The sequence below is a fragment of the Nymphalis io genome, chromosome 24, assembly GCF_905147045.1.
Source record: "Nymphalis io chromosome 24, ilAglIoxx1.1, whole genome shotgun sequence".
NCBI classification, from domain to species: Eukaryota; Metazoa; Arthropoda; class Insecta; order Lepidoptera; family Nymphalidae; genus Nymphalis; species Nymphalis io.
Genome location: NC_065911.1, coordinates 6135534 through 6147971, shown reverse-complemented (window position 1 = coordinate 6147971; position 12438 = coordinate 6135534). Strand labels below are relative to the sequence as shown.

The 12438-nt window shown below is 33.8% G+C and overlaps 1 protein-coding gene across 2 annotated transcripts in view; it reads left to right on the top strand.

Annotated features, from left to right (window-relative positions):
* The window catches only part of LOC126777840 (IQ motif and SEC7 domain-containing protein 1), a 164816-nt gene that overhangs the window by 70587 nt on the left and 81791 nt on the right, over positions 1–12438 (top strand). For both annotated transcript variants that reach the window (XM_050501065.1, XM_050501060.1), the window contains exon 2: positions 5692–6016. In XM_050501065.1, coding sequence (XP_050357022.1) covers positions 5868–6016 — 149 coding nt within the window. In that variant the 5' untranslated portion in view covers positions 5692–5867. The remainder of the gene's footprint in view (positions 1–5691; positions 6017–12438) is intronic.

Here is a 12438-nt window from a genome sequence, read left to right as displayed (position 1 = left end):
CTTACCATCAGGTGGCCCATATGCTCGTCCGCCTTCCTACTCTATAAAAAAATGGTGTTGATATGATAGATAAAAATAACTATTGATTTATTGATATAAAGATACGGTATAATATCTTTCTTGGGAATGTATTAGACATCCATCACTCAGTGGTACAGTACAGTGGCTTAATAGTTTCCCTTCTGCGTAGTGGTCAAATAAAACAAAAACTAATCAAGAAAATTATTCTGAGATAATCTACAAATGTCCACACGAATTAAATCTATGATACGTCTATCCGAGTGTAGCGCTCGATCTACTTCCCCCTAGCAGACGAAGAGAGCTTTGCCCAGCCGTGAAACATTAACGTATATTATATTTTTATTTCAATTACGATAATGTTAATTTTATAACAAACCAAAATATACTTGACTCAAATAGACTAGAGTTCTCATTTTAAAATATTAAATTTAGTTTTAAATAATATAAGTGGGGAATGCATATTCTACCTAAATTAAAATATAATATGTCGATTATAATGTTTTGGAAATCAACTAATACAGACGCCATGCTTTATTTATTTAAACTTATAACCTTTTATTTAATTTACGGCTGAAATGTTAATTTTAAATACGATCGGAAACTTTGTTTAAATATTTTCTTTACGTTCGCATTAATATAAAAGGTGTGATCCGATATAAATAAAAATAAACATTACTGACAATTTTTATTACTTTATAATACCGGACATAACGAATAATTTACTGATAGTAAATCGTCACCATTACCTATATATATACTGGCACTGTGTGAAATATGTATAAACTACTAACTTCTGCCCGCGGCTTAGTCCGCATTTTAAAGAGGAGTATAATCGTGTATAAGCAAAAGTTGATGACAATCGATTAAGTAGTTAATACGCAAAAGCGTAACAAACAAACTCATTTTTGCATTTATAATATTAGTAAGGATTTCTTGCGCCCGTAGCCATGGGAACTGTGATATTAAATATGTCCATTGTGCCTGTAATTACACCGGTTCACTCACCATTACAACCACATTGCGTAGTATTGCTGTTTGGTAGTAGTAAATACATCTTTCTATGATTAATTGCAGTTAAAGTTCAGTAAAAGCTTGTTTAAATAAAAATCATTGACCTCGAACTTCACGACTTCTATACAATTTACACCATAATAGTAAGCTTTCCCACATTACGTTCAAAACAAAGGCCATCCGTATAAGATGATTCTGTTTCTGATAATCTAACAAGAATCTCCAACGTGACTTCATATGCATTAACGGTGTTCGTGTTTGAATCAACTTTACCTACACGTCCAATTAAAAACAATAAACAAAGATTGTCGTAGACTAGTAACGCCATCTATCATCATTATTGAATATCACATACACACGCAGTTAGTATCATAGATCGTTCACAGATGGCGCTGCCTGAATTATACTTATAAATCAGTCGCTTTTTGTAGGGATTTTATTCATATAATATATTATGTTCAACGAAAATAATTAGTTTACTGTCTTATGATATCAAATATTTAAACGAAAATTTTATTTAAATATTATTTTCAGTTAAATTAATTTATATTTTGAGTAAATAAATATTTTAAAGAAACTTATTAAAGTGGTTTTTACACACAAGTGGTGTATTTGCGTATTTTTTTTAAAACGGAAAGATAAAAATATCTAGTTACCAAATACGATGTAGGTTAATTTATCTTATTTTATTAATAAACTAGTACTTTATTTATAAACTAGTTTCCGCCTGCGGCTTCGCCCGCGTGTGATAGGGGCGGGGGGACAGGTGTTAGGTACTCTATATCTTTTTCTCTACTTCTGACAACGTGTATGCAATTTTTATGATGATCAATTGTTATTTATTTGTTCGTTACACTCTCACGTCATACGAAAAAGGCATGGTATTTAAGATCTGGCATCTCCCTCACACGCAGGCGAAGCCGTGGGCTGTTGACAAATGTATTCCCATTATTTGTCTCAAAATAATAATATGATGTAGATTTCCACTGGGAACGGGGCTAATTGATAACCACAACGCGTGTTTCTGAAAATTTCATATACCCCATCTAACTGGAATAACGAAAGTGAATTAAAACACTCTCCCTGTTTTCCTTTTGTAGCGAATTCGAATTTGCTAGTGGGAATTGAATTTACCTTACGTGCGAGGTTCTGAAACTTGTAATTAAGGAAACTTCGTCTAAGGTTTATTTGATGAAGCATACTGGTCGATTTTGTGCAAAGCTGAGTACTTGATAGTAGGGCTCTGGGTTAGGTACCAACCAATAATCACAGATATTCTTCGCCGAACAGCAAGTCTATATTGCTAAACGTGGGTTTTAAGAGTGAACGAGTTTAAGGGCTTTAAAGGATGATATACTCTTCCGTAGTCCGGTGATTCTCTATATGGTAACATTCTGAGCTTAGTGTCCAACCATTTTAAAATATACAAGATAAAATATAATGATACAAGAAAAATATATATACAAGAGGGATTATCTTTTACTACTAATATGATAAATGCCAAAGTCATCTTTATGTTACGTTTTCACGGCTAAGTTACTGAACCAATTTTGATGTAATTTGGTTTGAAGCAAGCTTTTTATTTTCTTTTCATCCTTCTTAACTACACGCACAGTCAGTCACGTACGAACATTTTATTTCGATATAGATTAATAAATGGATCACAGAATGCAGAAAATTTAATGGTTATCAGTATCAAATCCATCCCGAGATATCATATCTCAAGAGGTGATTCGGAGAAAATTCTAGATGACTTTCGGATAAAATATCAAACGGCTATACAAGTATCTACTCAGCAGTTAAGTTATAAATCTCGAGATTCTTAACTTGAATATTTGAATTTTGAAGTTATTTGATGATGCGGAAATATTTCATAATTTTCTCGTTTAAAATACGTTCACAATTTGATTTTATTACTTTCAATTATTTACAACGCAATATTTCATAGCTGTGATGGCGTAGTGGTCTTGATTTTAATCGAAGATTGTAGAGAGAAACTTGGGCAAATACCATTTATTTTCGTATCATTCACCAATGAGCAGCGTGGTGGAATAAGCCAAATAATTTCTTAAAAGGAGAATAGGCTTTTTTTTTCTAAATAATTTAAAAAAAAATTAACACCTTCATAGCCTGTTAACTTATAAATTTAATAATATTATTTTGACGGCAAATGATCCCTTGATATAGGCGCTGTGAGAAATATTAACCGTTTCTTACATTGCCAATGCGTCACCAACCTTGGGAACTAAGATGTTATGTCCCTCATGTCTGTAGTTACACTGGTTCTCTTACCCTCCAAACCGAGACACAACAATACTGCTATTTAGCGGTAGAAATCCTGATGAGTCACAAATTACAAAGCTCAAAAACAGTAAATCTAGAATAATATAGATAAGCAAATGATTACGATTTATTACAATTAGTATCTTGCCAAGAGATCGTTTGTACCCATCCAAGCTACGCGGTACCAATATATCTCACCGCACGCCCCACGGTCCTTTGTTCTCATACGGTACGACAATCTTCGAAAGTATTGGTCCATTGAACCCAATAAAATAAAGTATTTTACGTTTATTATTTACGTAATTATTTTACATATTAATAATTTTTATTACACTAATCATATATACATAAATTAACATACATACGTAAAAGACTAGCACTTGAGTGAGGTTTCACACGCGTTTCAGAGCATCACGTTAGCATGCGAAAGCGATCCCGTGGCGCTCCTCGTTAAGACGGAAAGGGTACCGCTGGTTTTTTAGTGGGTATTCCGATGTTCGGGGCGCACTCGGTGCCTCGGACACCGGCGAGCCCCACATATCCCCGACTGCTCCCGTGGGGGAAACGCGTAATGCTTTTTTCCAGCTTAAAAAAAGACGGTTTCACACGCGTTAAACGTTCGTGCTCCGCTGTCTGCTGTAGCGTGATGTTAACCTTCAAGAATCAAGAATTGGACTATTCGGAAAAAAGAAAAAAAAACAAATTAAATAAAAAAAATATATTTTTACTTATCAGAAACCGTTAGATATTTTGTAGTTACAATAATTAATATTTACTATTTGACGTCTGGTAAATCAATATGTATGAGTCATATCTTAAATTGTTTTCAGTGGAAACAAAATTGCGGGCAATTTTAAGAGTTCATTTGTGTCTGCGTGTATCGTGCGATGAAGAACTTCATTCATTTGAATATGGTTACATCGTCAATGCGCAACTAACCTTAGGAACTAAGATGTTATGTCCCCTGTGCCTGTAGTTAACTCTTCAAACCGGAATACAACAATGCTAAGTATTGCTGTTTGGCGATAAAATATGTGATGATGGGTGGTCCCTACCCAGAAGGGCGTGAGTAAACTAAATAAAATGAAGAAAAACAATATATCTTTTCTCGAAACCTATTCTGATAAAAGATAAAAATTACATTTATGACGTACCAAAGATTCAAATCTACATAATTACTCGCCAGATGTTTCCCGCTCGCTATTGTCTTTTAAAATAAGTTTCGATTGCTTCAAAGATAACAAACAGTGTGACACGGAAACATAACTATGAAAATGATAATCTTGACGGGCAACTAGCGTAATTGAAATAACACTTCACAAATATTATAACATAAACATTTGATGTAAGCATTGTTCTATATTCGCAAGCAGTGAGTTACATTAGAAAGAGAGCGTGTATGAAAATAATAATAAAAAAGAGGGTGTCTCTTTTTGTCACTATTGTTTTGCCTCTCGAAAGATGACAAGAAGATGACTAATCACCAGAGAACAACGCTTATAAGTAAGGGCGTTAGTAAATAGTGGATAATTAATTTGAATATTAGAAAAATACTAACGATTACGTTCCGATTCGATTGCGATAGTGACAATTTGTTAGTAGAATTGGTTAACTATTGGAGCACAGCTGTTTGACACGAACAATCTGTTACTTTACTTTTAATAAAATAACTGTCTTGAAAAATATATTTTATAGAACTCCGAAATTCTTGCCTTCGTATAAAACGATACTATATTGCTCTGAACGATTTCGGTGGCTAATCTCAAGTCAGACTAACTAGTTAGTTAGTCAAGTCTAGCCTAGCGGAGGACATATATTAGTGCACAGGTGGGTGTGCAAATACAGGTGTGCACTCTCAGCTCCTGTGTTACGAACGGAAAGAGTACAGGCGCAAGACCAGGCTTTAAGTACTTTTTGAGGCACGGGAATGTACACACTTACATCTTCCAAACTCCAACTGAGAATTTTTCAAAAGAAAAACCAAATAACTTTTTATCGACCCAACCTGGGGTTTTAACCCAGGACCTCGGGATCTGACCACTAGACTACCGAGGTGGTCACGAGTTATACTATATAAAGTTATACGAATATCATATTAATATCAGCTGTAATAAATCACTTGCTACAAGATGTGACTCTATTTAGGTCAAGTAAAACAAACCATTAATATCTTAACAATAGAGGAATTTCTATACTCCACTATGTTTGCGAGAGTGTGGGTTCTCTATTTTCAGAAAACGTATAAAGCAAAACAATTTCAGTTATTCATGCACACAAAATAACTGACTCACTCTATAGCGCTGTTTATGAACAAAATATTCTGAATTCTCATACCGACTCTTTCGACCTCGCTAACATAATGATTTATCGTTTCAGATGCCTGCAATGAAGCCAGCCGAATTGTCCGCATAGTGGAGTGAAAAAGTGTCGATAGAACAATAGTGCGATAAAAATTAATCGATGTTTAAAATGCGTGAACGTCATTGGTGTATTTTTAAATCGAATGAATGAGTGATGTGCTGCGTCGATAGTGGTTATCGATAGCCGTTGCAATGGCGACCATGGATTTGACGAACGAGGTCGTCCGGCTCAGGGCCGAGCTGGAGAAGGTGTCGTCGGAGAGGGACGTGCTTCTATGCGAGGTATCCAACTTGAGACGGGAGTTGGAACTTAGCGAACTGAAGAACATGCACGATGATAGGTTAGTAAACAAAATTAATATTCTTTGATTTCAGATATTTGAAATTCTAATTTCACATAAACTTTTTGTGACGTTAGAATGGAACCGATCTAACGATATTGTTTTGTCCTTTTTATGGTAACGGAAGGGAACACAGTCCCAGACGCAAACATGTTATTTTCCTGTTATTTTGCGAATCATGATCTCAGTAAAAGTTATGACGCCTCGTAGTTTTCATTGACTTGGCCAGAATTATTTCCGGCGAACGGTTGTGATGAAAAAAAAATCCTTTTTACATACATCTTGTCATTTTGTAGAAATATTCTATCTTTGTGTTAAGTTTAATAAACTCTCTGCTTAAAAAAAATCATTTAAGAGGGGCGTTTGTCTTTATAATAGATAACCGTCCCTATTCACCCCTACCCTCTAGCTACTATGTTGTTTATATAAGAGATTGATATAAAATACGCGAAACAGTCTCGCAATACTAGTTTCATTAAATAAATACGAGACTACGTTGTTATGACAGAATTATTTATTTCTTCACTCCCGACTTACAATTTATACACCCTCAGTAAAATACAAGTGAAGGCAACTGGTTAGCAAACATTTAATTTAAAAATTTAACTTATGTTATTGTTATTCAAATACTTTTCTTTGTATAAAATTGTAAAATTAAAAGGAGTCGTGATGGCATGATGAAGAAATAACATAAATACGTAGAATAGATCATAGATTCAGCTCGTAGCTGATTCTCAGTTCGTGTTTACACAAATATTGTCATCACGTATAAATTTGTATAATTAAAACTGAAAATATACAAATACTCTTATTGTACATCAATGAACTTAGTCATACAGACAAGAAAGATGTATTAGAGGCAACTTCATTGCTTAGAAAGAGTTCCATGTTTCAGGTATCCTCAAGATAGGCTATAGCTACTTACGCTAAAAACAAAACTAACAAAAATCTAAATATACTTCACCGGAATATTATATATATTTACGTCCTTCATATCCTTACTGTTACGAGTTTTTTTTTACCATTTTCATTTGACATATAAATCTTGAACACAGGAGATAAAATAACGCGAAATACTCCATGTTTTTTCTCCGAGTTCTGCCGGAGACTTGTAAAGTTGTCAAAATAAAATAATATCACATACATATGTCGTGTATATACAGCGTAAAAACTATATCCGAACGAACAAAAGGGTATTCCTTCGTCTTGCGTCCTTTGTAAGGCTCGACGGTTCGTCAGGAACCTCTTACAACATGCTCAGTATCATGGACAAGTAATAAGCAACTATGGGAAATCATTGCTTGAAAATGTACACTGATAATAAACAAACATATGTGATAAATAAGTTTTGACAAATAAAAATAGAATATTAAAACGTCCTTGAATATACCATTCAAATAACAAATATTAATAAAAAGATGGAGGCAGTCCCAGAGCTATACTCATATAAGATTCATTAAAATTAAAATTGGCTCATAAAAATAAGTTTTATCTGAACGTATATAAAAACCATATATGTATATATATATGATTTTGTATTCGTTTATTTGACATATTTAATTTTAATAGTTAGATTCCCTTGTGCGTTCTAATGTATGTAGTTCGAATAATTTTAAAGAGGTCATATACATCCCGCTGTTTCTTGTGGCTTGTAACTGTCTTACCCGCGTCCCTATTACCATTGTTCAGCGCGAGTCGCGACTCTCCTGACGTCATTGCCGGCAGAGATCCCCTCGCAGCCTCTGACATGCCGCTAAGTGGAGTGTAACTATGAAGTTGTCAGAATTGTGGGTTTCGAAATGTTTTGACATTATTTTTTGGGTATTGTTAGTGAAGGGTTTCATTGTGATCTCTTAGTTTGTAGGATTTTTTTGTTATATTATATACAAGAACATGAAGTTCACGCTTGTTACGTCAATAGTCTTAAATTAAAAGCGGTTGAAATTGCGAAACGGAACTACTTAAATAATGATATTATATATACTGAAACCTCTGAAACGCATAACATCCTCTGATATATGTTTTATGTGTATTGATTTAGTAACTTTTAAAGGGTAATTAATTTCTACGACATATTGTTGTTATTTTGTGCCACGGGAATGTCGTAACTAATGGTCTAAGATCATTTATTTTCCCGTTGTAATTGTCGAATATCAATATAGATTCTTTGCCCAAAACGAAACTATTTCAAAATCATCGAAATCGTTAATGATATCTGTAATTTAAGAAAAAAATCTAAGAAACCGAAATACACACATAATATGTGTGTATTTCGGTGTGTATTATATACACACATAAATTGAAAGGCAGTGTGAAGTTTATTGGCAAGATATAGCATTGTTCGCCGCGATATGCGTGTTATTTCTTATGATATCAAGTAGTAATATCTTCGAAACTTGGGTCCATTAAGGTAATTTAAAAACATTTAATGTTTCTGAATTTGTTACCAAGCAACGGATGAGTAAAAGTATCATACGTTTAATTATTAACTTGTTAGTATTTAGAGCTTCGTTTAATGTAGTAAATATTTACACGCAATTTTCGCCTCTATATCAAGAATTCGAATATAGGTACAAAAGGTAATTTTTCAAAAACGGGTTCGGTGTTGATGTTTATCGTAAATTCCTTTGCTGACTCGGTGGTCTAGTCACTAGTGGCTAGCTTATAAGATCTAAATTCCGAGTCCGTCTAATAAAAAGTTATTGATTTTATTCATATCAGGTATCACAGTGTGCCAGTGTTGTCACTACCCCTAAACAAGTGATGGCGTTGGTGCTGTCTGAACTCTTTCAGGTGGTATCGGATTTCCCGTTACATCAGATCATGAGAGTTGGAGATTTGACAGTGTATTTATGTTTGTGCGCACATTTGTGCATTATAATATGTCACATATATATAGATAGCTAGCTGCTCGACTCCCATGAAAATTGCCGTCAATTCCTTAACCGAACTTTTTTTTAGTATTTCGTGGTTCGTTTTTCGCGCTTTATAAAGCGCATATTATAAAGTATATTTGTTTCGTTGTGTATTGTTTTATCAACTTGTTGTTAACTAAAATAGCTGATTGCTTCGAATCCGATTTACTTAAAGACCTTGATCGATACGGCGAGCAATCGAGTCTACTTATTTTATTCAACTGACATTAATCTCAATGCAATTTATATTTAAAATAATGTTATATTTACCAGGTAACTATTTCATTCCAACTCGATTTGGTACTCATTGTTCTATTTGTTTCGATACGATGATTGAGCCCATGAAATATTTACGTATTCCATATATTGTATAATTGTATAAAATGCGTCTGTAAATAGTGAAATGTGACTACTTGCACGTTTGACAGTTATGTGTCAAGTGTAATTTTTTATTTATTTGAAATGGGCACATCTACAGTACATTGTATTAAACACTTGTAAATTCAAAACTATTAAATGAAATCTATCTGATATATGTACCTGTCTAGGTTGTTTGACAAAAATTAGTTGTAATAGCTACTACTTTTTTTATAAAATCAGAATTCGAGTGTTAGCTTAATTAATTATAATAAAACTAATAATTATATACTAAGGAATAACCAATAACAAACTTAATTGTAATTTGCATTGATGCTCAAATTTGATGTAATTCCATCGCTCAGGGAGATCATCTTATGTATGTAGATTATGATTTGTTTTAATTTAATAGGGTTACGCTAAAAGTCGCATAAAATGATATCAACTTCTAGACTGATAAAAAATCTAGTGCATTGAATCGCTTATCTCGGATATTTGATGTTCTAAATACCTCACGAATAAGTGGTGTTTCAAAATATTTCTAAACTGGCATCCTTGAAGTAATATTTTTATTTTTTATTTACAGTGTTCATTTGTTTTATTTATTTCTATATGTCTTTGTTTCGTTCGATACTATTTTTGTGATGTAGTTACAGAATTCCAAGAATTTGTCTCTTTTTACCTTTTCCTCCAATATATTTTATATTTCTCTTGGGCTTATGTTTGTGTCTAGTCGGGTTATCTGATTCCTGGGGCATTCGGTCAATAGATAAATGATGGTTTCCTCCTTACCATCATCACATGCATAGGTTCGGCTATCCTTACACTTGAACCTACGCATACACATGGCCCAATACCACGTCCTCCTTGGTCTCAAGTTCTTGACCCGTATCCCCCGAGAATACCAAAACAATGTCATCCGCAAAGGCTTGTATGTGAGCATCTTTACTATTCACGTTTTCCAGGAGTGGATTCAACAGCAGATTCCACAATGTAGGTCCGCTGATCGACCCTTGTATACATCCCTTCTTCGTCGGGCCACCTCTCCGGCAAATCTCACCCTGACCGTTCTGCATTCCAGGTAGCTGCTCATGATTCCGCGGAGGTTTGCAAGACAGCCGTAGTCAGCTAGTGTGCATTCCCTGTTTTCATTTTACTGCCAAACTCAAAAAAAGCATATAAAAATTTAAGTGGCGCTTGGCCGAGTTTTATCCCGCAAACCCCGGTTGAGATTCGTGTGTTCTAAGCACTATGTCATCTCGGCTTACATCTCGTTTAGTCGTAGACAACACAACTGTAGCAAGTATATCTTTGTAATGTCAAAACTACTATTTACAATACATAAAATCTTAGTTCCCAAGGTTGGTGGCGCATTGGATATGTAAGCGATGGTTGACATTTCTTACAATGCCAATGTCTAAGAGCGTTGGTGACCACTTACCATCAGGTGGCCCATATGCTCGTCCGCCTTCCTATTCTATAAAAAAAAAAAAAAAATTTATTCTTTACGCATATTGTGATGAAGAATTTTTTTTGTTGTATGTATATATTTTTAAAAGCCCTTTAACTTTTATAATGATCGAAGGTATAATATTTATTTTAAGCTTATTTACGTTGCTTCTCGCTTTGCTTTTATAATCCAAAATACTTTGTTGCGCCGACGAGGGTAGCGCCTGTTTACATTCTCGCGTTGCCCACTTCCCTGCTCACTGAAGTATAAGTAGGCTAACCGTAAAAGCGGTAAAAGATATGAATTATGAAACGATATTCACTTTAAAAATCATCCAACATTTTCGTGTAATACGTGCTAACGGACGACTCTTAAGCGTCTATAGATTGATTTAATGGACTTGTTCAAAATGTAATCAGAATAATTATTAACACAAGTAACCATATTCGGTGATTAATATTTTTTAAATTTGTTATCATAATCAAGTAACTGTGTTTACGATTACATGATTTACCGGTCGAGCATTCGTTCTTCCTTTTTGGAATTCTCATTAAATTAAAGATTATAAAATATTACTAAAGGACGACGAGACAGAACAACAGTGAGACATTTATAGGCTGTTACTTTTCTTTACTAATGACTGTTGACTGTAGTTTACCTAAGACGGCCTTATCGGTGGAAATTACACGACTAACAATTAGCCTTCATCGGGTCGGCACAACATGTATTTTCCTTCCGCTTCTTTCTGTCACTCGTCATATTAGTACTCACCCCTTTCATACACATTACCTTTCTTACGCAATCCATCCATAGTCATGCACAGCTGATAGTGTAATTTATTAAAAATAAAAATAAAATTGAAATATTTTTATTTCTATAATAATGACATAGATTATATTTTCTTTGAATCACGAACAAACACGCTGTTCCAGTTTAATTAGAGACAAGGTAATTAAGTCACTGCATATATTTAAGGGGTTTTTTTATGCGTTAACGGTAATCAGTGTTCATATCAAGTAACATGGAAGCTTATAACCAAAGAACTGGTTGAACTACTTAAAAGAACCAGAATCGAATGTTTTGATGCGTCAACGAAAAGAGATTTTAATTATAATAAAATTAATGTAATATTTTTAATAAAACCCAGACCGCGTTTGATGGATTATCTCAGGTACAATTTTAATGAAACCATACCTCAGAATTTACAACTTTTATATCATGTAATAAAAATATAATTAATACAATCTGTATACTGTTTACAATCCTTAATTATAACTTTTTATATAAGTAAACGTTATCTTACTTTTTAGATTAAACATTTCATTTAACGATAATTATTTGAATTGGGTCTTTTTAGGTAAATTAGGGTGACCTATATAAAAAAAATTGTTTTTTATTAAATGAAACAAGAGTTCTTAAGCAGTTTAGAATAACACTAGTGATGATGGTAATGATGATGTCCTCATTAATAAGTAAGTACTAGTCAAGGGCGCAGGGCAAATTTTAGTGAAAGAACAAAGACAGGTCACTCATATTCCGATGTGACGGCAAATTCGACACGACCGGAAAGAGTTTAGACCACAGGACCGACAGCTTGACGTGCTTTCCGAATCACAGGAGACATTTTTACACTTCCAAATTCCAGACTCCGGTCTGCTACTGAGTACTTATATAATACTTATACAAACAATGTAACTACT